We start from the raw sequence: 27,805 nt of genomic DNA, 5'->3' as shown, positions 1-27,805 counted from the left end.
CCCAGGTCCCACTGTATCCATCACCAGGGTCCTCAGGGATGGGATCCTAACAGGCCAGGAAAACCAGGAAAAAAAAAAAAAAAGTCCCCATTCAACCACAGATTCTGACTCATTGGCTGGGCAGGCCATTTGACCTCTGATTTGCACCTAGAGGATCCCCGGGTCCCGGCACTGCTTGGGTCAGTGTCCAGGAGCCGGTGATGGGCACTTGGCCGTGCTCGGCTGCTGAGTGTGCCTCACTAACTATCATTCCATTCTTCCAGGTCAATGATGCCGTAGGAAGGGACTGGCCCTGGATCTATTTTGTTACACTAATCATCATAGGGTCATTTTTTGTACTTAACTTGGTTCTCGGTGTTCTTAGCGGGTAAGCAGGACCAAGGAAAAAGGTCTTGATTTTATTTTATTTACTCTTTCTGCTATTCCTGGCTTTATTCTTTTTTCTGGCTCTGATGAACCTGGGATAAGAGGCTACCTCGGGAGCCTTGAAGTGAGTGTCCTTGGCCTGGCTGGACAGAGGATCAAATGTACAAGGATTAATCTGTTGGTTTGGGCTTCACGAGGAGGTTCTTAGGCCCGCCTGTCTCCTGCTAGCTCATCCAAGCCCCTCCCACCCTCAAACAGCTATTCAGGTAGGCAGGATGTTTCTCCTTCTACCTGAGGAGCTGCATGGTGAGAGCCTTGAGTTGAAAGGGTTTGGTAGTAGGGATTGCCTTGCCAGTAGGTACTTGCCTGATTACCGTTGTGGCAGGCTAACAAAAAGATTTCAGATAGCTTTTATGCTATCTGTTGAATGGACTGGGGTAATAAGAGTTTGATTTAAAATATAAGTAAACAAACACAAACTAAAAATAAAATTGTCTTTGATTCTAATTCACAGACTCTGCAGTCCGTGTCTCATATGCCCTTTTTCTGAATGGAAATGGCGCTTAGCTGTTCAAAGCCATAGATTATTTGCGAATAGAGGAGATGGAATATACTTTCCTTTAAATTTATCTACTTGGCTACAAGTATAAAGTTTGCCTAATTTCAGCCTTTGCTCCGATGAAGTTAAAAAGTGGTAGAAATAACATATGGTCGGGGCATCAAGCTGCCCTGGGGATGGCCACCTTGACACCACAGAGACTCACTGGCCCTTTCCTCAACCTATCTTCTTCTTCACAAGTCCACACCAGCCAGGCCAAGGCCTAACACCTAAATGCTCCTGGTGACCTGCTCATGGGTGACCTCCTCTGCTACCTTTGCTACAAGGGGGAGGGGGACAATCTATTTCTGCCCTGCTTTGAATAGCCTTTCCTATGTCTCCAGGGACAGTAATGCTGGGAGAAAGTCAGGCATGACAGGAATGATTGCATTTAACTTTTACTAAGTACATAAACTGGGAACAGCTCCTCCTGTCTCCTGCCATAGCCTAATGTCCTATAGGAGCATCAGTTTAGTCTTTGGGCTTTGGTGAAGGGAAGAATCTGCTCCCACCCTCATTCCTTTCCATGGTGGGTGGCCTGTTAAAGACTTTGATGACACCATGCCTTTTGCCAAGCAAGGTAAGGCCACACAGGAAACTAGTGTCTTCCATCAGGGATAAACATAACAGGACATGATGAACAGGACAACATAAGCCCCTGGTTAGCTGCCTGGAAGGTATAAAGGTTTTCAATTTTGTGTTCCAACACAAGAAAATGCTCCTGTGTTTATATGTGAATCAAAGCATTGAAAAAACGAACTTCATCACTCCCACTCGAGACAAATTTGGATATCCCAGCTCTGCACTTTCTGGATGCATAGAGTTGGGCAACTTCACCATTTTAAACTTTAGTTAACCATCAAAAAAAAATGAAAATAATACCAACTCATAGGTTGTTGTGATAACAGAGTGAGATCGTTTGTGTAAAATACTTGGCATATACTAAGTGTTCAATAATGGTGCTATCATGATAATGATTATTGTTTACTTGGTGCCTATCATAACTGGAATTATTGCATAAAATCTTCAGCCTTTTCCTTTTAAAGATGAGGAAAGTGAGCCCGGAGGTAAATGGCTTATGTGATGTCATTGTGCTTCTAGGTATTAGAACGAGGACCAGAACTCAGGCAGAGCCTGGACCCCATCTTCCCATCACCATCCATTGGCTATACATTGAATGAACTTGAACTGTAACACAAGCTAGAGCTCCGAACCTTTAAAAAAATGTGATTCTACTTTCTTCCCCCCGAGATTAGGAACAAATCTAAGCAAGTGAAATCCCCCCCCGCCCCAGGAATCCAAAATGGAGAATCAGCACTGGCCAATGAAGGCCCCTCCTCAAGCAGGGTACCTACTCACAGTCATTTTTGGGCCCCCCAGGAAAGTTGTCTGCCTGGCAGAGAAGTTAAATGACAGCAGCTGCTGATGTGAGAGAAAAGTCGTTTTGAAGAGCATGTCTTGGACCAACTCAGTCCCATTGAGATAGCACGTGTAAAAACAGCCCAAAGCCTGGCATTAGTAATGCTCCGAACATGAATTGACTCTAAACAAGAACACTAAGGCTTTCAGACTTCAGAACTGTGAGCTCTGGAGTCCATACACTGGTCTCTGCAGGACACCTTCCCCAGCACCTGCTCCCTGACCCTGTCCCAGAGTTGTAGTCTGCTCCTCACAGCTCTGGATTTGCTGATGGAACATCTCCCAAGGCTTCCTGGGCTGCTGGGCACACCCTCTGCACAGAAAGAGAAGTGTCTATGGGTAGTCATCTCCCCTTCCTGGTTTGAGGAGGCCTCCTAATCAGTCAAAAGGGCTGGACACTCTGAATGGGCTGCCCTGGGCCCATGCAGTGACAAAACCTGGAATCAGGCTCTTATTGGCTACCACATGGTGGCAGTGGTTTCGGTTTTGAGTCAGCGTCTTGATCAGTCAGGACAATAACATAAAAGTCACCACAAGAATGCAACAAAACTCCCACTTACTCATCAGTCAGACTTCTGATTAAACCAACCTTCCAATAGCATCCAAAAAACTCTCAGAGCTCCACGAAATTCACTGTCCCAGTGATAGCATTAACAGTAACCAACCTCCATGGCAGGCTCAGTACATGGAGCCTTTGGTGGATAGCTCATTTGATGCTCACAACAACCCTATGAGCTAGGTGCTATTTATATCTCTGTTTTATAGAGAAGAAAACTGAGGTACAGATGAGGAAACTACCTCAGTTCTTACAGGCGAAAATGGAGGATCCAGGATTAAACCCAAGCAACGTGAATCCATAGCCTCTATCCCTAACCTCCATGTTATACTATCCCTAAACCCATTTAACTGGCTAATCCCATGTTCCTAAATTAGAGTCAAGAAGTGGGGAGGTGAGAGCAGTAAGTGCAGTGAGGAGGAGCAAGAGGAAGAGGGAGAAAGGCAGAAGCAATCCATAGAACAACTGTTGAAAACAGCCGCTGAGAACAGAAAGAGCCCCAAGAGGAAGCTGCAGAGCCACCACTCAGGAGGCTGCAACAGGGCATGGTTGTTTAGCATGGGGGCTGGCAGCCCTGCAAATGTTAATAGTCCTTGAGAGAGAACAGACACCCCCCCGCCAGCTCAGTAGAAATGCCTTGGAGCATTTTGGAACTGGAGTGGTCTGAGACCTTACACCCACCAATTAAGGACAATATTATTTTACAGCCCAACACAGTAACTCATCCTTATAAATTATGTCCTTCAGTCACCAAGAAAATGTTAAATTGTGCTTGGAGTGCTCTATTCAAGAAGGAAAGAGGACATTCTATAAAGTAAAATGTAAACATTCTGAGATTTTGGTCATCAGAGGGTTAGGTAACCTTTATCTGGAACATTCACGTATTCAGAACATCTTATTCCTCACGAGGTTAGATAGAGTCAGTGTAAAGAATATATATCTCATGGATTTTTTCAAAATGGTTTCATGTTCATTATCTGTTGATCCTCAAAAGCCACAGGACTTCTATTAGCACAGACAAGAACTGGATTATACTTGCTTTTCTCTCCAAAAATCTCAGTCTCCAGCCTACTAAAATTAAAGCAATACAGTGAGATTCTCAAAATTGCACTTAAGCTATAGTCAGGTAAAAGTCCCCGGACTCTGGAATCTGGTCACTTTTTGTTTTAAGTGATTGCAAACCGAGGACTTCAGATATGTGCCATCAGTAGACAAGGAACTCAGGATCTCTTAGATGGGTAGTCATCCTGTCCTCTTTCCCACCAGGATATGGGCTGGTCTCTCTCCCCAAAACAGCAAGGGGCTTGGTGGGGAAGCATTTTGCAACCTGAAAGCATAACTAGATCATGGCATTATAGTAAAGACACAATGTCTAGGCCCAGAAGGATCCAGGACATGCATTCTGTGTGGGTGGAAGCAGAAGAAACAGCAACATCTATAGTCGTATTCATTATCTATGTAGTTATATTCTATGAGGTCACTATGAACACTGAATTAATGAATACTAAACCATTACTCTTGGACTCTTGGGAGAAATACAGGAGAAATGCAAGAATCCTGTGAGCTTCTAGTCACAGTATTTTTGTCAACCAACCAATACACAACTTTATTTTATGTGTTTTTCTGTTTAAAGGCATCTTATTTAATATATATTGTTGATTCATTAACATTGAGCTCATGGCTAACAGCACTATAACTGATGCCTGAATGGAGTTTATCTAACACGTGTACTTTTTCCCCAAGGCACATCACAACCTTCTTGCACTTAGGAACACTAGGCAGCACTTCAGCACTGTGCTTGGGGGCTATTTTTACAGAAAAACCACCAACCAAAAGCACAGAAATGTGACAAACATGGCACTAAAGAGATAATAAAAAATACACTTGTTTACAGTGTGAGAGCTGAAACAAGAAGGCAGAGTGTAGCCGTGTTTAACCTCAGCTGCTTATGTGACTCCAGTTTTTTGCCATGCTGCACATGTCTGCATATGACCACAAAGGCACACAAGTATCAGTTTGGGAGTTACAAGTAAATTTTAGCGAGTAAGCAAATTCGCAAATACGGAATCTATGAATAATGAGAATCGACTGTATTGATCATCAGAGGGCCTAGAGCCCCAGCCTTCTGTATTGATTGGATTTTCCACATATACCTCCCTCAGCGTGCTTTACATTACTGAGCACTGGCCCCCAGCTCTCCATTCCACCCCTCATTTTTCATGTTGGCCATTGCTGGCAAGAGCTGTGCTCTGGCCTTATGACAAATCCCATGGCTGTGACTGATTGTCTAGCCAGCTCTGGTCCCTGGGCCCAGCACAACCCATCAGGCTAGGGCTTCATGTCTTCATTAGCTCAGTCCCCAGAGCAGGCACATGGCTGTCATCCAGGCGAGGAGATAAAGAGATCCAGATACCACCACCCAGCAAATCCCTTACTGCGTGGAGTCTGGAGAAAGAAACCTTGGCTCACCTTCCATCCAGCCACAAGCAGAGTTATGCCCCTCACTGCATGGGAGCCAATGGGAGCCAGCAGGGCTTCAGATCTGACCCTGCCTCCATTCCCCTCACACCCCAACACAACCTCATTTTCTTTTCTCCTTATAGATGTTTATGTTAGTTCCCCAGAGTCTTCGGGTATGGATGATGAGCTTTCATTCCACAGGGCAGATGCTGTAACACAGGACTGGGTCAAATGTTCCTACCCCAGTTTGATCCCAACCCTGTTCTCCTGACTCCAGAAGAAGGATGGGTCATTGTTTTATAACTAGAACTTAAGCCCTCTGCAAAATAATCCAAAAGAGCTAAAGTGAACCTTCCGCTATTCAGTCCCCTTACAACCCCAAACCCACGCCACAGAAAAGAAATGGAGAATGCAAATGTATGTGGGCAGAAATGGAAACACAGTTGTTGGAGTCAATTTGCATGGGGAAGGAACTGCTGTATGAAGTGACTGTCTCCAGAGAGCGAGTCTACAGCCCAGGTGGTATGACCAGATATAGGGGATCTATCCATGCTCATCCCCAACAGCAAAAGGAGGGAGGGAACAAAGCAAGGCAAAGCTTCCATCTTCATTTTGAGCTGTCAATCTGGCCCCTTTTCCCTGGCATTAAACTCCCTGGGAAGGAAATGAAGGTACCCGCCAGTTGGCAGGAAGCCGGAGAAAGAGCAAGTTCAATCCAATTAGAATTGGATTCAATCAAATTTAAGAAGAAAATTCCATCCAAAGCAGAGCATCATTAAGACAGCAGTTGAAGAAAACTCATTAGCTTGAGAGCCCCCACATCTCCCAATTAAAACATTCCCTACACCACTCCCAGTCCTAACACCTTTTTATCCATAAAAATGGTGAATGCTAAAAATCTGTGCTTTCCTAAGCAGCACAAGCAAAATGCAAATACTAGATAGTGGAGGTGGTGATAGAGCCACCCCTATATGACTGAATGGATTCGGGAGCTTTTGTCTATCTGTGGTTTGTTGCTGTGTCCTTCCTTCCAGGATGCCTTTCAAGAAATTCCTTCAAGGTGGTTTCTACAACCTCCTGCCCTGAACTAGACCTATACTGGTGAGAGAAGGAGGAATCACGTCTCTATGAATTAATCAAGATGCCCAGCGCATGTCCCACTCTCTCTCATATACACGCATGCGTGCATGCACACACACACACACACACACATGCACACACACACTACTGAGGGCCCCATTTCCCATAAACTGAATATCAAAGACCAAAATGCTCCTAATGTACCTATTTTGGAAGAAAAGACACAAACTTGCTTTGAGAGTTGAGAACTAGCCTTCTTGGTCATTACGTTCTGCTGCCAGCCCCCCTTCCTTGCTCAGAAAGTGAATTTGAAGTCAGATTGAAAATCAGGACAGAATCAAAAAATAGGAAAGAAATACTCATTCTGTCAGAAAAATTTTTAACAGGCCCTTCTTCCAGCAAATCCCAATCCAATTCCAATTCCTACTCATTATTACTTTAAAATGAATGCATCATTTAACTTTTATATCATCTTGCTTTTATGTATTTTTCCAGTCTGATTAGATTTCTTTTTTAACCAAAAGGGCAGGCCCCAGGACATTTTCTTGTGTTTAGAGTCCTCATTTGTCTCCTTGTGGGGAAGAACTTTCTCTAGATTAGAAATCCTTCCAGGCATGTTAAAAGTGGCAAAACAAACTCTAGTAATGAGAAGAGAGGTTGAGGTAGTTGAATCTCCTGGGCCTCAAATCAGTGGTGTACTGGTAAATATTTACCAATTAGCTCTTTGGGAAGCAAAAAGCCCTAGTTTGTAGCATTTGCCAATTTCCGTGGTGTAAATATTCCCATCATGGCCGATTTCAAGCCACAAGGAGACATCAGTGAAGCTAGAGGAACAAAGAGCCGTGTGCGGTGGGCTCCCAGGAGCCAGTGCGGGTGAGCGGGATTCAGCATACCACCGGCCCTTAACGCCTTTGTCACCCAGAGATGCTTTGAGGTTTTCCAGTGGCCACCCAATTCTGGGGGGGGAATGAAAGTGCACAGTCCATAACTGTCATGGAGGTTTTTTAGTGACTGTTTGAAAGGGGTTTCCAGGTCACTGGAGAATAGTTGTTATTAAAAGGCAAAGGCTGTGACCATGATCCAAGAATAAGGGAAATGGACTTCATCCATCCCTTTGTACTCCAGTGGCCTGTGTCAAGAATGTCCGCTTCGGTGACTTTCTGTTTATGTGAGAATAAAGACAAAGCCTGGGATGAGGAGAGAAGGCTGTCTGTGGAAAGCAGGGGCAGGTGGGCGGGTCTCCTGGTGTGAAGAAATTAATCCCTTTGTTTCCTCTTATCTCCATCTCTCCTTCTCGCCCACCTGGCCCTCCTCCTCCTCCTCCTCCTACTCCTCCTCCTTCTCCTCCTCCTCATGCACTCCCCTGCCCTGCCCCTCTGCTCTCACTCCCCAGAGAGTTTTCCAAAGAGAGGGAGAAGGCCAAGGCTCGGGGAGATTTCCAGAAGCTTCGAGAGAAGCAGCAGCTGGAAGAGGACCTGAAGGGCTACCTGGACTGGATCACCCAGGCAGAGGACATCGACCCCGAGAATGAGGATGAAGGCATGGATGAGGAGAAGCCCCGAAACAGTGAGCAGCCATCCTGTCTTGGGCTGGGTTCTGGGAGAGGGAGGAGACAGGGGCCAGAACAGGGAGACCTTCTACCACCAACTTATCCTTACAGTTTGTCTTCCTGGAACAACATTAAATGCATTGATTGCAGTCATTTCTACTCATAGAAATTAGTCGCAGATGTGAAATAATTGCTGTTGATCTGTAAAGCCTCATATTCCTTTTAGATCCAAAAATTCTAAAAGACAGTTGAGATTTTGCTAAGGTGGACTTTTTTTTTTTTTTTTTTTTTATCAGACATCCTCCTCCAGGCTCCATCTCTTTGGGCAAGGGGCAGATTATGGTCTTCCCATTAGAGTTTTAAAATCCCTATGGTGTAGGAATGTAGGAATATATATCCTAACACATATATATATAAATATGTGAGTCTAGGTTCTTGTCCTTATGAGCAAGCATTAATTATGTCCATTGTATTCAAACTCCCCAGTTAGTTTCTGTATGTTTCTAAACTGAGTTCTAACTGGGAATCTGGGAGAAGTAGCAGGTGGAGGGAAAAGGGAAGAAGACAGTCAAAGATGTGAATAGAGAATAGAATCTCTGCTCCCTCATTTCAAAGACTGATTTAATACATCTATCAACTGTTCCCTTTCTGATAACTCTGCTCAAGGTGAAAATACAAAATTAAAACACACAAACAACAAGGGACTCATAACAACATAATTTAATAACCTAAGGAGACCTTTATGCTCTACTAAGTAGTTTTGCAAGTTGGAAGACAACACCTTTGATGGATTGTAATGGTGAGCAATGATGCCATTGAGAGTCTTTCTGGAAAAATGCCTGGCAGCTTGTATTATACTGTTGATGGTACTGTGGAGTAGTTGATTCGTTTGTGGACTGAATGGTATGGTGAATAAATAAGCTGGCCTGTGAATGACAGAGAAGCTTACCTCTAAGGCACAGGAATTGTCATCTTGGCTCCTCTCTTCACCTTAAGTCAGGTGGAGCCCCTAACTCCTGATTAATGGTGATGAGCATGCTTCTTACCGTGTTATTAAAAATGTGCAGTATCCACTACTTGCTTAGCAATTAATTGCCATCCACAGAGACATATAGTTATTCTGTTCTCTGGCTAAAGCAAGAGCTTCCAAGGAGAAGTATGCTGCTTCCCTGCCTTGCCCATGAAGTGAATAAATTCCAGGGAGTTTCCAGAATGGAGTATTCTCTGCTGCTAGAGCAGATCACATTGACAAGGCCCATGTACCCACATTTCTGGCTAAGCTTTGGGAAGAGCATACTGAACTGCCTACCCCAATGGACAGGGTCTCTGCCACATTTTTGTAAGCTCAAATATGGATGAAATTGGACTCTGGAGACTGTTGTGCCTCTCACCTCATGGCTAGAGGACACTTTCGGGTCTGCTTCTTGTCCTCAATCAACCTGTCCTAGGAGGATGGAATGGGAGCCTGGCTCCTTCAGTTGTGGGGATGATGGTGGAACAGTTCTAGGGGATGGAGCAAGAGAATAAGTATCAGAAAAAGCAAGATACAGAGAGTAAAAAAATAACACTTACAATGAAGTGAATGTGAGAGACTTAGGAATGGAGCCAGAAAACGGGTCCAAAGGACTGTCTACTGGGGAAGTCCAATTACAAGCAGAGTTGATGTGATTAAATTATTAAGGAATTGGCAACCTAACAGATCTGCGGGAAAGGCAAGTCTATGGCTTAGGAAGTATATTCTCTTCTTCAGAACTTCATAGTTTGCCCTTCAAAACAAATACAAGGGGAGAAGTGCTGCTACAAATTACATGTGTGTCTCAATTAAAGTACTATCTTGGCCTTTGAAATTGCTAAAAGAGTACAGGTTAGTGTATTTGGCAGTTCTTTTCAGTTCAAAGATTAAGTAGTCTTTTAAGGAAAAAAGGTATTATCACTCTTCATCGATGGCTCTGGCAACTTCCGGGCAGAATCCCCATCAGCACTTAACGAGATGCACCGGTGAGACAGAGTTGGCTCCAGCACAGGGAAAGTTCAATGGCACGTTCCGTGGTAGCTGGGCTTACCAAGAGGGGGCCCAAAGACTCATTTTTTTTCTAGGAAAAGCTACAAAACGACTGAGGAAGTAGAAGGAACAGGGGTTGGGAAGACACGAGAGAGAAAGGGCATAGTGGGGAAGCATTTCTCTAAGTACTTAGAGCAAATGATGTGGCCAGTAAAATTATATACAAAAATATATCCTAGTTCATTCATTCTTCCCTTCTTCCCTCCCTCCATCCATCCATTAATTAAGGGCAACTCTGTGCCACGCCCTGTTTTAGGCACTGGGGATATAGCAATGAACAAAATAGTCAAACCTCCTTGCCCTCGTAGAAATTATATTCTAGTGGGGAGACGGACAATAAATTAAATAGTATGTAAGAGAGTGACAGAGTAACAAGTACTGTGGAGAAAGATAAAACAGTGAGAGGGAGACAAAAGTGTTGAGATGTGGCCAGGAAATACCTCACAGAAAAGGTAGCATTTGAATAAAGACTTGAAGGCAATAAGGAAAAGAAACATATAGATATTTGAGAAAAGAGCATTCTGGGCAGAGGGACTAGCTCATGGAAAGGGAGGCTAGCCTCCCTTCTGTTTCCAAGTCAGCCTCAAGGGAGGAATGAATAACAGGGACAGTGGTAGGAGATGAGGTTCAAGGTTAACCAAGGAGTAGATCATGAAAATCATTGTAAGAATTTGGACTTTCACCAGAGGCGAGCCAAGAAGCCCCTGGTGGTTTCGAGCTAAGAAGTGACATGACCTACACGTATTTAACAGGATCTCCCCCAGCTGCCATGTGCAGAATGAGATGAAAGTGAGCAAGGGTGACACAGGGAGCCAGGTAGGAGGCTACTGACTCAAGAGATGGTGCTTTATCCTGGTAACATGGGGTGGTGCACTCAGGCTCCAGAATGGCATCATTTGCTGACATACCAGATATGGGGTGTGAGAAAGAGAGAAGTCAGGAAGATTCCAAGGTGATTGTCCTCAACAGTAGTAAGAGTAGAATCATCACTTACTGATTTAGGGAAGATGATGACAAGAAAAGATGTTAGGGCAGGAGTATCAGGAAAACCATCTTGGACCTTTTAGTTTGAAATGTCCATTAGACTTCCAAGTGGAGATGTTGAGTGAGCAACTGGGATAAATCTGAGTCTGAGGAAAAGTCTGGGACAGAATTATAATTCGCAGAGTCAACATTCACCTAGCTCTGAGAGTAGGGCATAATGTAGACAGATGTGGGACGCATCCTAAGAACTTGGGCCCCAGTGGTGTTTGGAGACAGCAGTGATGAAGAAGAACCAGCAAGGGAGACTTAGAAAGGTATGGCCAGACAGACAAGAGGAAAAGTGAAGGAGGGTCCATGCTGCCCTGAGGCCAAGCAGGGTGAGCACTCAAAGCTGGTCATTGGGCTTAGCAATGTGGAGGTCACCAGTGGGTGAAACGGTGAGGCTCAAAGCTTGAGGGCAAATGAGAGTCTTCTTTTGTGAGTCTCTTGAGTCTAGATACTTCACAGAATGGTATCAGACATTGTTTGCAGACCTCCTGTTGTTGGCATGGCCTAGCTGTGAGCCATCTAAGGGTTTCCAGAAAGGGGAGAGGAGGAGACTCATGCAATCCAGCCTGCCTGTTCCGCTAAGGAGGTGTGTAAAGCCCAGCCTTGCATTCTATCTCCATCTCCAGTCATTTTAGTACTAGCCATTGCCTCTGTGATTGGTTACAGACAGTGCTGGGAAAAGGAGAAAATGACACTCAAGAGCTATTATGGTGCCAAAAAGAAGAGAAGCAAGCAAGGGGTGTGCTTGTGCACCGTTGCATTTGTGCCACTTCCAAAGCAGGCAGCCGCATGGGTCTTGGCCTCCAAGCCCTTCTCCTCCTGTGTAAAGACTAGGGTAATGTGGAGGCCTCCCTCTCCCTCCGAGTGGCAACAAGCATCCCTTGTGAAGTCACCACTGGCAAAACTATCACTGCTGCCCAGAGCCCATGGTCACCAGGAGAGATGCGCTGCTCCAAGGGACGGGCCCGTTTTTCAGCTTCAATGTCGAATCTGATAGGCCAGTCATTAGAGAGAGAGAAGCCATAGAGAAAGAGATAAAGTCAGAAATTTCTTCTTTCTTTTTCCTCCTCAAGATAAAAAAAAATGCATTTATTAAGTATCTATCCATATGGGAATCTCTGTATCATGCCATTAAGGCAATTTAAATGCACTCCCAGCCCTCTAAAGCTTGCAGTCTAAGACAGACATTTATGTGGATGAGCATATCAAAGACAGACAGACGGTAGAACCGAAACATTGAATTTCCACATAGATAAGCAAGATTAAATATTTACACCAGTGGTGTTCAGTTATGTGACTCGGTAGCCACTTTTGCAATCATCATTAGCTGACGGAGCCACATGACTGCTATATGCCCTGCAGAGTCTAGGATAGTGGATTATTGAAACACAGACATTTGAGGGCTTATGAGAGCTGCAGGTTACCCACAAAAGGGCCCCATCTGAATATCACTGATTTACATTATATACGTGTCAAGGGCATGTGTATCATTATTTCAAGCTTTTTTTTTTTTTACATTTTAATCAGAATAATCAGCATTTACCCTGGACTTAACCTGTGGTCAGGGGTTACCATGCGTCTAGATTTCTGTGACAGGATCCCACCAAGGATCTGGCTCTGCAATCATGAGAAGAAACACTAACAATTGTCTTTTCCTTGATTCCCTTCTTACCTTGCACCCTTTAATTATCAGGTGTTAGAGGACCATCCTGACCCCATGCCACTCAGTGAAGCAAACTCTGTGCAGACCCCAGATATCTCTTATCCCCCCAGTTAACTCTAGCTGGTCCTAATCGGGGCCCTAAAACTTTAGTGTGGGAATGTGGCCTTAGAGATAAGGTAAGGAATCTAGAGTCCAACACAGGAACCACTCCCCTGGGCTGATGATTAGCGAGGGCAGGACTCGGAGCCAGGTCCCCTGATTCCCCATATAGGACTCTCTCCACCACACCATGGTGCTCTTCACAGAAGCCTTGTCAGACAGCTCTGGGCAAAAGCCGTCCCTAACTGTCCCTCTGTGCTCCCATGACCCTTGGGGTGTGTTCCCCTCTTCGCATGCCTGCTAGTCTACACTGTGAGGTCCTCAGCTAGCTGCCCTTAATTCACCCTATGTCCCTAGTCCCTGACAAAGCCCCAGCCGTGGGAATATTACCATACATAGAAGTCAAGTGATTTACAAGAGTTTGTGAGTGCCTGTCCATAAGCAGGTTTTGGCAGAGCATCTTCTGCCCTACCCTGGGCAGAGAAGCTCAGACCATCACCAGACTTGAGTAGCTTCCTCATTCTGTCTGTTCAGAGTGACCTTCTTGTGGCATCACTGATGACTCCCTTTCCGAGGGCTCTCTGCTAGCTCTGAATCACTCTCGGTCTTGCAAAGTGCCATTTGAAACCAGGCAAAAGGGCACGGAACCCCCAGAAGCAAGGACAGTGGCAAGGTAGGAAGATTGCAGTGTCATGGGAAGGTGTGGGGAGCTCTTGAGAAATGACGGAGTGCCGTTCCCTGAAGACGCTGGCTATACGCTGGGGCTCTGCCATGAGACTCTTTCATGGATCCTTCCAGCTCTGGTGTTAATCAGTACCCCTGGGCAGGGCCCCTGGACCCAGGATTGTGTGCAGTACGTGGGAGATCATGTCACAGAGACCCAGGCGGGCCTTCCCACAGGTAGCACTTCTGCATTTGGAGCAGAGTCTGGCCCTGCAAGCATGTAGATGCCCTTGTCCCAGCCTGGAGAGCAGGGGAGAGCTACCGGAGGGGTGGTATTGAATATACAGTGAGAAGTTAGGCGTGTCACTCTCACCGAGCGGCCATAGATTTCTTAAAGCAAAACCACTTTTGGGTAAAGCTTGCTGACTTGGAGCTGTTGGGAGACCATGACAGCCTTCTCAGTGAATGACGGCTGTAGGCTCCTGGAGGAATGGAGGAGAAAAAGCCACAAAGCATTTTGACAGACTTTGATGGCCTGCCCACACCAGCCTTAGGTCAGTGTATAGGTGCCTGACTGGCCTGTGACGTCATAGGTTAGTAAGGGCCCTGTTCCTGCTCAGGAGGCACCTATGCACCCTTTCCTACCACACCACCCCCACCCACTCAGGGAGACTCCCAGTCCACAGCGCCCTCTCAAGACAGAAGGAAGCTTGCTGCAACTTTGCAGAGCCCAGGGCTCCGCGGTGATGCCATAGGAAGCAGAATGAGGCAGGCTGGGGGCGGACAACAGCATCCACAGGGCTGTGTCTTTAGGGGGGCTCGTGCCAAAGCACAGTTACACCCAACAAGCTCTAGAAGACAAATGGTTACATTTATGGTGAGGAATATAGTCAACGCCAGCTGAGAAACGTACCAGAAAAGGGTTTCTTACACCTTTTTAAGACACCTGCCTTTGTCTTGGTTTACCCTTTACTGCCTAACGCCCATGGCAGCAAGCACACAGCCAGGCACTTGCTAGGCAATGCTGCGGTTTCCCAGAGACACAGGATTACCCACCGAGCCACCAGATGACTCCCTGCCGCTCTTGCCATGTGAAGGGGACAAGTGGGAGCTGTTTTCCTGGGAGCACTGGCCAACCACGTGCCCAGCAGGGGCAGAGCAAAGAGACTGTTACTCTTGTAGGACTGAGCAAGACCAGGACTCCTCGGTGGGGCCCCAGAACTTGGAAGGCCCCCTTCCCCCAGTGCCTGAGGGACAGCACCCTCTGCCCTCCAGCCAGCATCTTGTGAGCCCTCTTCTGTCTCAGCGGCTTCTCCACCCTCCCAGCTACCAGCTACTGGGCTAGAAGGGCTTCTTCTTCCTCCCTCTTTCTCCTCCCTCCTCCTCTTCTGTATCCTTCCTCCATTTAGTCAGCTACCATATCTTATCAGTTGTCCTCCCCACCCTCCAACCAAAGTCCCCTTGCCCGCCCTCTCCCTCCCCTGCTCTCCTCCTCTCTTCCCCAAGGCAGTAGCCACCTGGCTGCCCTGCCCCCAGCCCCACTTCCACACCCTGCGTGATATAGCAAAATTCCTGTATTTCTAGAGCTGACATGTCAATCTCCTGCTCAAAAGCTCTGAATGTCTCTCCACAGCTGCAAAATAAAGCCTAAACATTTTCTTTTTTTTTTTTTAAGATTTTATTTTTATTTATTTGACAGAGAGAGACACAGTGAGAGAGGGAACACAAGCAGAGGGAGTGGGAGAGGGAGAAGCAGGCTTCCCTGGGATCACGACCCGAGCCGAAGGCAGCCACTTCACGACTGAGCCACACAGGCGCCCCGCCTAAACATTTTCTATCTGTATTCTCGGCACCTCAGATCTATCCCAGCCAATAGCTTCAACATATCACTCCCTACTCCCCTTCTGTAAAACCAGACTACTCTGGTCTGCTAATTTCTCTCTTCTGGACTTTCATGTGTCTCTGCCTGGAATACCCTCTCCCTCCTCACCTCACTCGCCTGCTCCAAACCTGCCTAGTCCTCCCAGACTCTCTCAGTCCTCCCAGCCTGTCCCTCCCAGGACAGGCACTGGCAGACAGGCTCGAGCTTTGCCCCGCCTCCCCAGTGTGAGTGAGCATGGCCCAGCCCTTGGGAGACAAAGACTATGCTTTACCAACTTCTTATTCACTCTCCCACCTAGCATCCAGGACAGTGATTTATATTTAATAGACTTCTCCCCTCCAAAAAATATTGAACTGAACTTGAATTGAATCCAGCTCTGTGGATCAAGAATATTAAGGTTTTATATCTCTCCATTGCTACCTACTTGGCCAAATACCCTTTGTCTAGTCTTAACCATACTCACAGTAGGCCCTTGGAAAATGTATCATCATTGACAGTGTGGGTAGAAATGATTTACGGGCTGAGGAAGTGGGCCTAGAAGAACAGTTGGAAGGAGCTAGAATTATAGACCCACTGAAAGAGAAAGCTGGATGGTCAATGGAGCAAAGGGGTGAGATCCCTCACTCCCACATTCTCTCCCTGAAAGGGAGTCATTGTTCCATAGCTTGTGCTTTTTTGGTTCTGAGATTGGATAGTGGACACATATCAGCCCTTTATGGGCTCTCCTGATAGAGGCAGGACAGGGGCAAAGGCATGACAGGGGACATATCTTTTCCTTGCACGCAAGGGGGAAAAGACATAGATTATCTCATTTAATCCTCCCCAAGATCATCTTATGTGTGTACTCCTATCCTCATTTTACAGATGGGAAAACTGAGGCTCAGAGAAATTCACTTGTTCATGTCACATAGCTTGTGCATTGCCCCTAACCTCGGCTAGGTAGGCCTTGAGCCCAGTTCTGCTGACTCTGCCCTATACTCCTTTATACTCCTAATACCATAGTCCCGCCCCTTAGTGATGTCAGGACTGTCCTTCTCCTCCAACCAGAAGGGAACTAGAAGAGGGCCCTGCTAACCCCCCGGAGGCCAGAGTAGCCTCTTCATCTCCTTTGTTATAGCATTTATCACCTTCCATCTAATGGGCAAAGCGAGATGGACAGAGAAAAGAAGGAGAGGGGAGGGCAGCAGAGGGGAAACAGTGGTAGGGAAAACTGATCTTGAATGTTAACATAAAGGGGCATGAGTTTGATTTTTAAAGAAAGAGAGAAAAGATGAGCTTTATGATTATAAGAACTATGTTTGAAGCATGAAAGGAAGTCATGGCATTATCTTGTTCAAGCAAAAAAAAAAAACAAATAAGTTAACTGAGATCAAAAACTATCCATCTCGTGGCGGGGAGAGGGGGAGGAATCCAGCTGGCTCAGTCAGTAGAGCATGTGACTCTTGATCTCAAGGTCATGAGTTCAAGCCCCATGCTGGGCACTGAGCCTATTTAAAATAAAAAATAAAATACATTTAATCTTTTTATATTCTTTTAATTTGTTTTTTTTTATTTTATTTTATTGTTATGTTAGTCACCATACAGTACATCATTAGTTTTTGATGTAGTTTTCCATGATTCATTGTTTGTGTATTACACCCAGTGCTCCATGCAATATGTGCCCTCCTTAATACCCATCACTGTGCTAATGCATCCCCCCACCCCCCTCCCCTCTAAAACCTTCAATTTGTTTCTCAGAGTCCATAGTCTCTCACGGTTAGTCTCCCCTCTGATTTCCCCCTGCCCTTCATTTTTCCCTTCCTTCTCCTAATGTCCTCCATGCTATTCCTTATGTTCCACAAATTAGTGAAACCATATGATAATTGACTTTCTCTGCTTGACTTATTTCACTCAGCATAATCTCCTCCAGTCCCATCCATGTTGATTCGAAAGTTGGGTATTCATCCTTTCTGATGGCTGAGTAATATTCCATTATATATATGAACCAAATCTTCTTTATCCATTCGTCCACTGAAGGGCATCTTGGCTCCTTCCACAGTTTGGCTATTGTGGACATTGCTGCTATGAACATTGGGGTGCATATGGGCCTTCTTTTCACTACATCTGTGTCTTTGGAGTAAATACCAAATAGTGCAATTGCTGGGTCATAGGGTAGTTTTATTTTTAATTTTTTGAGGAACCTCCACACTGTTTTCCAAAGTGGCTGTACCAACTTGCATTCCCACCAACAGCGTAAGAGGGTTCCCCTTTCTCCACAACCTCTCCAACATTTGTTGTTTCTTGCCTTGTCAATTTTTGCCATTTTAACTGGTGTAAGGTGGTATCTCAGTGTGGTTTTGATTTGAATTTCCCTGATGGCTAATGATGATGAACATTTTTTCATGTGTCTGTTAGCCATTTGTATGTCTTCTTCAGAGAAGTGTCTGTTCATGTCTTCTGCCCATTTTTTGACTTGATTATTTGTTTTTTGGGTGATGAGTTTGAGAAGTTCTTTATAGATCTTGGATATCAGCCCTTTGTCTATAGTTATCATTTGCAAAAATCTTCTCCCATTCTGTGGGTTGCCTCTTTGTTTTGTTGACTGTTTCCTTTGTTGTGCAGAAGCTTTTCTTTTTTTTTTTTATCTTGATGAGGTCCCAAAAGTTTATTTTTGCTTTTGTTTCCCTTGCCTTTGGGGACATGTCTTGAAAGAAGTTGCTGTGGCCTACGTCGAAGAGGTTACTGCCTATGTTCTCCTCTAGGATTTTGATGGATTCCTGTCTCACATTGAGGTCGTTCATCCATTTTGAGTTTATCTTTGTGTATGGTGTAAGACAGTGGTCGAGTTTCATTCTTCTGTATATAGCTGTCCAATTTTCCCAGCGCCATTTATTGAAGAGACTTTTTTCCATTGCATATTTTTTCCTGCTTTGTTGAAGATTATTTGACCATAGAGTTGAGGGTCCATATCTGGGCTCTCTATTCTGTTCCATTGGTCTCTGTGTCTGTTTTTGTGCCAGTACCATGCTGTCTTGGTGATCACGGCTTTGTAATATAGCTTGAAATCAGGCAACGTGATGCCCCCAGCTTTGTTTTTCTTTTTCAACATTTCTTTGGCAATTCGGGGTCTTTTCTGTGTTTAATCTTTTTTTAAAAATCCATTTGGAATGGTTTAAGTGATAGTCTTGCTTAAAAGAAAACTTTTGACTTACATGACCCATCAGAGTTTCTTTCAGTTCAAGGCCACTTTTGGACTTGATTAGAGGAGAGTGCTGTCAACCAGAATGCTCCAGGAATAGGGTGTTCTAGCTCACTGACCATCCACTCTCCTGTCTTGCCAAACCCACCATGAGGGGTGTGATATAGTTTGTCTGTGATGATGCAGGATTATGCAGTTCTGCAGGGCCATCCCTTCCAAGCCTCTGATAATCCCAGGAACGTTGGCATGATAGAGGCCCAGAAGAAGAATCTCTGGCCAGGGACAGCCTCACAGTGAGGGAGTTCATATGTGGTGTTTTTGGAGAGGTCTTGTCACCTACCTGAAGCCACAAAACCCTTTGACCAATGGATCTGCCCACTCAGCCTCACCCAGGGTAGGTGCCCAGTAAAGTGCTGATTTGATTTTAATTTGGTGCTTTGCAAACAGATCGACACACCTGGGAGCTGGACGTAGCTCAGCAAAGGTATCAAAGGGAAGATGAAGCATCTTAAATTTCCCTTTGATCCATTTCCTCCAATAACCAGCCCCCAAACAGAACCCCCCACAGTACAGTTGCCTTTGGCTCCCAACACCCACCCCTCCCTTCCTTCCACATAAAGTCTGGGAGATAAAAGCCCCATGTCACATCAATATATATTACCTGTCAGAAGGCTGTTCTTGAAGGAGAAGGAGTGAGAGCTCTTGCCTCTGTCATTGCTTGCTGAGGTGGGAGATTATCACCTGGTGACAGAGGGAGATTAACCACATACTGTATTTCCATCATCAGGGCACGTGGTATGGGAGGCCAGTGGAAGGGGCACAGACACTGAGATTGTTGGCCTTACAGTGGTAGAACAGTCTGGGGGAGAACTCCTGGGGTCATGCACACGCTCGTTTGAGAGAGACATTTGTGCATTCGCTCAATACATGTTTAGGTACCAACTGGCCACTCAGAATACCAAGATAAATAAACACAGTCAGTTTCCTAAGGGGACTTACAGCCTAGTGAAGGAGACAGATGCACAAACAGGTTACAGCAGTGAGTTGAAGGGATGAACAAGGTATTGGAGAAATACAGAGGTAAGGGAGTAGCATTTGGAAGAAGGTGGATGGGGCTGCCTCCCCAGGGAATGACTCCGAAGGGGTGCCGTGTCAGTTAGGGTGGGCTAATCGTTGTCATAAACAACCCCCAAATCAAGTCTGCCACTTGGCACAGTGACGGTCACTTCTGGCCCCACGGTTCAGTGTGGGTTTGGCGTTGGTAGGAGGGGAAGTTCCCCTCCACACAGGTTTCGGGAATCCGGGCTTCTTCCTGCTCGCAGCTCTACCACCCTCTGGGCCTCAGAGGCCTCCGTGGATGCCCTGCATCTGGCCAGCAGAAGAGGCAAGAGAGAGGGAGTGTAAAGGTCAGGTGTAGGAGTGTGGGCACAGCTCCCCTCCCCACCTCATTGGCCGGAATAGTTCTCAGCTCCAGCTAGCTTCCAGAACATAGCCTAGCTATGTGCTGGGGTAGAGGGGCGGCAAGGGGGGAGAACAACTGGAGTTGCTTGGACACATGGCAGGGGCTGCGCCACTCACAGTCTGGGAGCAGTTCACAAGGCTTTTAAAAGGAGGAGAAAGGCATTGTAAGCTGAGGGAGCCACATATATCAAGTGTAGAGGCAAGTAACAGGAAGAGGAAGGAGAAGAGGAGGAGGAGGAAGGAGAAGACGTTACTTTAGGGTGCATGGGGAGAAACCAAAGATTGAGCCAAGAAAGAAGCCAGCCCTGGTCCCAGAGGGCTTCAGAGATGGCCCTCATTCTGTGGATAAGGAGGAGCCACCAAAGAGACTTAAGCAGAGGTCACTGTTGAAAGGCCACCACGACCTTGATGGGAACCAGTGATTGGAAGGAGGGAGAAGCTGGAAGCAGGGAGGTTAGTCATTTCTGGGGCTGATATGGGTGAAATGAGGATCAAAGAGGGGGAATGCATTGCAAAGGTGGCCTTCCACCAGTTGCCTGCATCCACTAGGACAGTCCTGGGGGCGAGCCGACCAAGGAACCTTTGGAATAAATTCCCTGTGCTTTTCCAGACCCAGAGATGGTGGAGGGGTTACAGCAGTGTCCTGGCCTCCTGAAGGACTCCCCCCAAGAGCTGGTTTTTCCTGTCTGGGAGCTCTGTCAGTGCTTGGCCCCTGCTGTTCCACGCCTGTTTCTATCTGTGACCACAAACACACCAATAAGCAGTACCTTTCCCCCGACAGGTACCACATGTAGAATTCAAGTGACTCTGCTTCATTTAATCCCTGCCCTTATGATTAAGTGGCTTATAAAAAAAAAAAAAAAGGTTGAGTAACAACCCCAAACATAGGGCTTTGATGGCTCCATCCTTCAGGATTACTTCATCAAATGGAAATGCACATGCCTCTGGTGATAACTGCAGTGTTTCCAGAAGAGATTTATGCTCCCATATAATAGGAAAGATTTCATCCTCTTAAATAACTGTAGTACCTGCTGTAAGTGCTGGACTATGAATCATTGTGATCACTTGTGTTTAAGCCTCGTGGTTAGTGGGATGGGGCTGGAGCCTGGTCAGAACAAAAGAGAATCGCCCTAAGGGAGTGGCTCAATAGAAAGGTAGTCCCTTGGGAAGATGGATGGAACTCTTCAAACCAGAGGCAGAATGTCAGAGCTAGGCTGGGCTGCAGGCAGGGGGAAGAGGGAGAACTGGAGCAGAGAAGGCCGGGCCAGTTAAGGATTATTCCCACCTCCATCCGGGCTGCTGTAACAAATTCCCATAGACTGCCTGGCTTAAACACCAAACATTTATTTCTCATAGTTCTGGAGGCTAGAAGTCCAAGATCGGAGTGCCAGCATGGTCAAGTTCTTGGTGAGGCTCCTCTTCCTGTTTATAGAAGGCTGTCTTCTTGCTGTGTCCTGATGTGGTAAAAAGAGCGCAAGCCATCTCCCTGACCTCTTGTTTTAAGGCCACTAATCCCAATCTTAAAGGCTCTATACTCATGACCTAGTGACCTCCCAAAGGCCCCACCTCCAAATACCATCACACTGGGATTAGGGTTTCAACATACAGATTTGGGGCAACACAAACATTCAGTCCATTGCAGTGACCTTTCTGTGTCCCTATACTAGGCCCTGGATTACTTCTTTAGCCAAGTGGATGGCTCCAGCACAATCAGAAAATCACAGAATCCTAACGTCCCAGAGCACACAGGGGTCTCCAGGTCACTGAGTCTATCTCCCAGCCTTTGGGCAGAACCACACAGCTTCCAGTCATGCCTGACCTACCTGTTAAGTGCCCTGGGGGCTAAAAGAAGCATCTGGATTATTTCTATAGGGCCCTATCTCCTCTAAGGCTTGTTTGTTTTCTGAAGACAGCAAAGGGCAGATTTCCTCCCCACTCACAGTGCTCACAGACTTACTTTCTCTCAAAGATGCATGCAGGTTTCAACACTCCCAGGGCAGATCACGGAATGTGCTCAAGGGTAACATAGTGGGAACTGGGCAAAGGCCTCCCAGAACAGAACAGTGTTCTTCATTTCCAAGCACCTGACTTCAAGCCTAAACTTGGACTTCACTGCAAAGGCCGTAAACTTTCTTCCTTCTGCCCCCAGTTTGGATCCTCCAGCAGGACCCACACATATCATGACATTTAGCACCACCCCTCCTCAAAGGGGAGGATGAGCAAGAAAAATGTGTTTGTACAAAAACCCTATTCCCAAAATATAGTCCATGAATGAATGATCTCCTGCGAAGGTCACCAAGGAAGACCAGAGCAAGTCAAATGTCCTATTCCAGGTGATATCTCCAGATAGCCTAGGAGAAAAAAAAGGACTAGAAAGAAAGATTTAGCCATTTACTCAGATTCATACAAATATATACTCTTTGCAACAGAGACTTAATTCACATTAGTTCATCAGACTGACCAAAACTACCCCCAGCAAAGATCTGCAGGGTTGATTCACTAAGACAGAGCTTTGATGAAAGAAGTTTAAAGCTTGTCCTTTCCAAAAATATGTATTTGAATTTTGACAAGGTTCTTTGGTGTTGGTTTGTTTTATTGTTTTTTTTTTTTTTTTTTACAAAAGAGTATGGGTATTAAGATATTTTTTAAACATCTGGACAAAAAAAGCCTTTGATGCTCCTTAAGTCATGTTCTAAATATCATTTACCAAACATAAAGCTGGTTTTGACTAACATAGCCTAACTCTTATGCACAGGACTTCACAGTGCCTCATATGCGGGAACGCAAACAGCCCAAGATTAGAGGTCAAGAGAAAATATAAACACAGGCTCAAAGCTTTTAAAGAATTATTACAACTGCCCTGAAACTTGTCTGTGCTTTGCTTGGGTGTGACATAATAGATCTGTTCTCAATGACTTACTGACGAGGTGGAAAGCCTTAATTATATGCTTGACAGGCTGGCTTTAAGGGGAAAAGCCTTTGTTTACCTTACCAATTCCAAGCTTCAAATCAGCCTGTCCAACCATTATATCTCATTTCAATGACTCATGAGATATGATAATGGTATGTAATATCAGGCCAGTTATTATGTTAACAAAATTCTCTGAAAATAGCAACACGTACCTATAAAAACAGACACACATACACACACACACACACACACACACACACCCCATACACATGGGCAAGAAAAAAATTGAGGACCGCTTTCTTGTCAGAAATATTCAGAATTAGAGTCTCATTATATTTATTATTACTTGCTTCAGTAAGCTGATATGACTAGAAGCTTGGTGTGATGTTTGCCGTGCCCAGCAGAGGCAGAGAAAAAGATCCCCACTATCACCTGAGGGGAGAGCCTCTGCTTGGCATGAAAAGTAAAGCCAATGGTAGAAGGTCCTAGCCCCCTCGGCCCGCAGCCCGTTCTGCCACCCGGCAGGGATGATGAAGTTGCAATGCTCATTTGCCGACAACCAGGCAAAGTGCCCTAGGTTTTCACCAGGAAGATCCCAAGCCTTAGTAAAAATTGTAGAGCTTCTTCTTGAGCCTCTCAGATGGTATATAATCATTTTCAATAATTATAATTTCCATAGCATTAATCCATGTGGTCATGCCCCTTGATTGGGTGAGGAGGGAGTACAGCAATGTGAGATGAATGGCCCTCACCTTTCTCTCCTAACAGGATCAGAGTTTTGGGTGGGGATAGTCCATGTGTTGTAGTGGCATGGAGGAGCCTGAGAAAAACAGGCCACCCAAGCTTCCGGGCCCCCCTCAGTTACCAACTGGCAATCGTTCTCAGTCTCCTCATTGGTAAAATGAGAGGTTGGGCCAGACAGCAGCAAAGACCCCTTCCAGACCTCTGTTTTGTTTCTATAGTTCTAAGTTGACATACATTAGCTTTAGTCCTAGGAGTCTGAACCAAACCTGGATCTTTCCAGTCCATCATACTTCAGTCGATTCTAGAAGCCTGCAGTTCCCAGACTCCCAGAATTGGTACAGGGTCTCCTACAGGACTCGCCAACCCCTGCAAGCCAGCCTGTTCTTCCAAATACCTTCCTGGCACCTGCATGCATTCTGCCCTCCCTGCCTGGAAAGCCCCACTCCACCATCTGCTTTTGGAACTGCATTGTCTCAGTTACTACCTCCCCTACCTTCCCCTCTGCCTCCACCTCTCCTCACTCCCAGAACACCTACTCCAGGCCTGCACCATAGAGTGTGTCTATTTATTTATCCATCTTCTACCATCTGCTGGATGGCATACCTTGTGAGGGTGGGAACTTTGTATTCTCAGCACTATCGCAGAGCCTGGCAGATAGGCAGTCAATGAATCTCCATTAGAAAGGGGGTGGGAGATGGGGGGAGAAAAGTGGGGGTGGCCCGAACGTCTGGAACTCTGCCATTAGGAGCAGATGACTGGGGCCTGCCTTGTCACTGTATCGGAGCTAAAACCAGGAAAGGCCAGATCTGATCCAGCAGAGGATAGGTAATGAATCAGACATACAGATTAATGCTTTGTCTTCCATTTCTTGTCTGCCAACATTTCTTTCTAACTTCTGCGAGAGGGCGGGATCACTCCATGGTGTTTTTCTTCAGGTTCTCACCTCTTCTCCCCTTTATTCTAAAATACATGCAGAGAAGCGTCAGAAATATCCTTATTCTGTTTCTCTCTCCATGAGGCCAGCTGGCCTGCAGTCAGGAAATGGTTAATAGAGTACAAAGAATAAATGCTTAGCTGCTTCTTTAGGATGGGAAAGCTGAATACGTTTAAGGCTTGAAAAGGTCAACTCTCTTCCAAGGGGGCAGAGGTTTGATTTCATCCATTATGTGATCTTTGGCATAATGCTCGTTTCATTCACTGGATGTGATGGAGATTTATGGAGTAAATGTTATCACAAGCTGAGACTTAATGAGATCTCAACTGTATCTCCTGGTTGTAGTGGAAAGCAACCATTTTGGTAATAAATAGAGAACAGCATCTAATTTGTAAATTCCCCTTTCCGTTTCTAAGTTTAATCAGATCAGTGAAACTGAAGGGAATTGTTGATGACCCAAAATTATTTTCCATACCTCAGTCTGGCCAGGAAGCATTGCTCCTTACGGAAATGGCCTGCTGCTCTGGCAATGGAAGGGGATGACATTTGTCATTAGACTAACCCAATTGTTGCCATATTAAAAAATATGTTTAGACCAAAATCTATTTAAAACCAAACTGGAACTGAGGCTCCATAGCGCTGTTACGAGTGTCACTGGTTCATAGAAGCAAAAATTCTTTCCAAATAAGCTACAGAAACCTGTAGCAGGGGCCACTCTAAAATTGCCCAGGACCCATGTGACTTCATCTTGACCCAATTGAGGCATCCAGAGTAAGGCTAGAAGGACCACCATGGTACCCAGATTGTGGTCGCAATACCCTTTTCTGGCATGGCAGACAGCAGGTTAGGGGGCCAGAACACAACCTCTGGCAGATTCTTGGTTTCAGGTAGGGTTTAAAAAAAGAATTAAAGGAGCACAAAAGGGAGGTAAATGCAGCTATCTTCTTTCCAGTCATGCTTAAACAGTGTTCACGATGAATGGTAGGTAAAGATTTTTACAGATTGTCTCCTCACGAGCTGTTAAGCATTTCCAGGGCAGGGACCATGGCACGGGGAAGTCGCTGTTAGCACACAGTAGGAACTTCATGAATATTTCATGAAAGGACTGACAACAATGATGAAGACTTGGGGGAGGTTGATGGCCCCAAAGGGAGCATGGTTAACTGCAGCCGGCCTTAGAGATTGGCCCTGGGAGCACATACATCATCACTAATACGTGTTCAGACTCCAGATGACCTTTTAGATGCAAAGCAAGTGATCTTGAGATTCTTCTGTTTAGCCTGCATTTTGCTTTTCCATTCCCTAATAAATATATACGGTGTCCAGGCATTCTAACACGGAGTATTATTACTGAAAATTATGAACAACAGCTACCACTTATCAATCACCTCCGTTAACTTACAGTATCTTAAATCCTCACTTAAGCCTCCAAGATCGGTAATATTATCTCTCTTTTTCCAGATGAGAAAGATGAGATTCAGATAATTTGCCCAAGGCCAGGCAGCCAGCAGGAGGCTTGGCCAGGGCTCCTGCCCCAGGGCTGTCTGACTCTAACAGCCAGCCTCTTTCTCTTTTGTCAGCAGGAAAGAGGCAAGCGCAAAGAACAAGGTAGCCCCCAAAATACTCGGTGATAGGGAGGAGAAATCGAGGGGAGGGAAGACTCCAGAAAGCAGTCAGGAGACCTGGTTCCTTGTCTCAGCTCTAATACAAATAGCTCTGGGACCTCAAATAAACCCTTTCCCCTCTAGGCCTCAGTTTCCTAGGATATAAAAGTAATACTCAATCTCCGGTTTTCCATAAATCCCTGAGCATTCTGATCCCTTAGAGCCCCCTCTGGCACTTTCTCTTTGAGTCCTATATTCCAGAAGTGATGACTAGCTGGGCCAGGGAGAGAATGTCCTCATTTTGCAGACCCTGTTTCCCGCGCCCCTCCCCCCAGCGCCCCCCCCTCCCCCCGCCCCTGCCTTGGCTGGACAGCAGGTGGCTACAAGATAGAAACCTCTCTCCAGCATCCAGCAGCTACTTCATGGCCCACACTCTTCTGCTCTGTGCCCAGAACCAATATCCTGATAACTTTGTCTTGGCCTTGAAAGCATCGAACGGTAGAATTTCAGCACCGGAAAGTGTTGCGAAGGCTCATTCCTGCTCCCCTGGTGTCTCCATCTCTGTCTCTGCATGAAACTCCTCTATAGCATCTATACAGAGTCTTTCCCCCCCTTTCTCGAACACTGTGGGAGGAACTCACCAGGTAACAAGAAACCCCCTCCCTTTTTGTGCACCTCCAGTTTTTATAACATTCTTCCTTTTCGTGAGCTGACACGTGCGGCTGCTTCCCTTCCCCACACTGGTCTGAGGTGTCAGGGTGCAACACTGCCCCCCCCCAAAGGCACTGTTAATTATCCTCGCTCGGCTAGTTACTCACACTAATTGCTTCTCTGTCTCTGCTCTCCCTCCTGCCTTCCGTTGCCATGAGGGGTGTGCTTCTGACATCCTTGCCCACCTCTTTTCATTGGCCCTCCCAGTAACCAATGAGGGAAGCATGGAGCTGTTCAGACTATGTGTCCTTCCCAGACACTGAGTCGAGGCTAAGGAGGACCCTGGAATGCAGGGCTCCTGGCTCTGGCACAGACGGTTTCCGCAACACCTCTCTGCCTGCGTCTCTCTTTCCCCCACTCCCCTGCAGCCCCTCCTTCCTCCCCAGTGCTGACCTCTGTGCTTGGTCCCTTCTATCTGCAAGGAGGCTCACTCTCCTACAGTTTTATTGGAATAAAAAATGGGCTACTGTCTCCTTTGTGCTTTCCCCAAATCAGGCAAATACCCTAGCTTCACTCCTTTGCAGCTGACCATCAGATAAGGATTACTCCCACAACACAAGCAACAAAAGCAATAGAGTTGCATGAATCTGCCTGAAGTCTCCGTGTCCCCATGTACAGACCCACCAACACCTGTTCATCATGCAATCCACACAACCAGCCCTTCCCTTCCTTACTTAAAAAGCCTGTTCCTTATCCCACCTACCATGACGGAGAGTCCATCCAAAAACCAGAAGTTCTGTGTCCTTCCTTCTAGGTTTCCTGGGCCGCTGAGCTCACAGCACGAAGCCTCATAGAATCTAGGCTTCAGAAGGGGAGGAATAACCAAGAGGTAG

At 46.0% G+C, this 27,805-nt stretch overlaps 1 protein-coding gene across 10 annotated transcripts in view; it reads left to right on the top strand.

Annotated features, from left to right (window-relative positions):
* Positions 1-27,805, top strand: part of CACNA1C (calcium voltage-gated channel subunit alpha1 C) — a 665,215-nt gene that overhangs the window by 460,189 nt on the left and 177,221 nt on the right. For 7 of the 10 annotated variants that reach the window (XM_032390976.1, XM_032390970.1, XM_032390969.1 and 4 more), the window contains exon 9: positions 7,873-8,045. In XM_032390976.1, coding sequence (XP_032246867.1) covers positions 7,873-8,045 — 173 coding nt within the window. Of the gene's footprint in view, positions 1-263; positions 368-7,872; positions 8,046-27,805 lie in introns of all 10 variants that reach the window. The other 3 variants (XM_032390971.1, XM_032390977.1, XM_032390968.1) reach the window with 1 other exon arrangement.

The sequence above is a fragment of the Phoca vitulina genome, unplaced genomic scaffold (assembly GCF_004348235.1).
Source record: "Phoca vitulina isolate PV1807 unplaced genomic scaffold, GSC_HSeal_1.0 scaffold59, whole genome shotgun sequence".
Taxonomy (NCBI): Eukaryota; Metazoa; Chordata; class Mammalia; order Carnivora; family Phocidae; genus Phoca; species Phoca vitulina.
The sequence above is the reverse complement of the archived record's forward strand: the minus strand, read 5'-3'. Positions and strand labels throughout refer to the sequence as shown.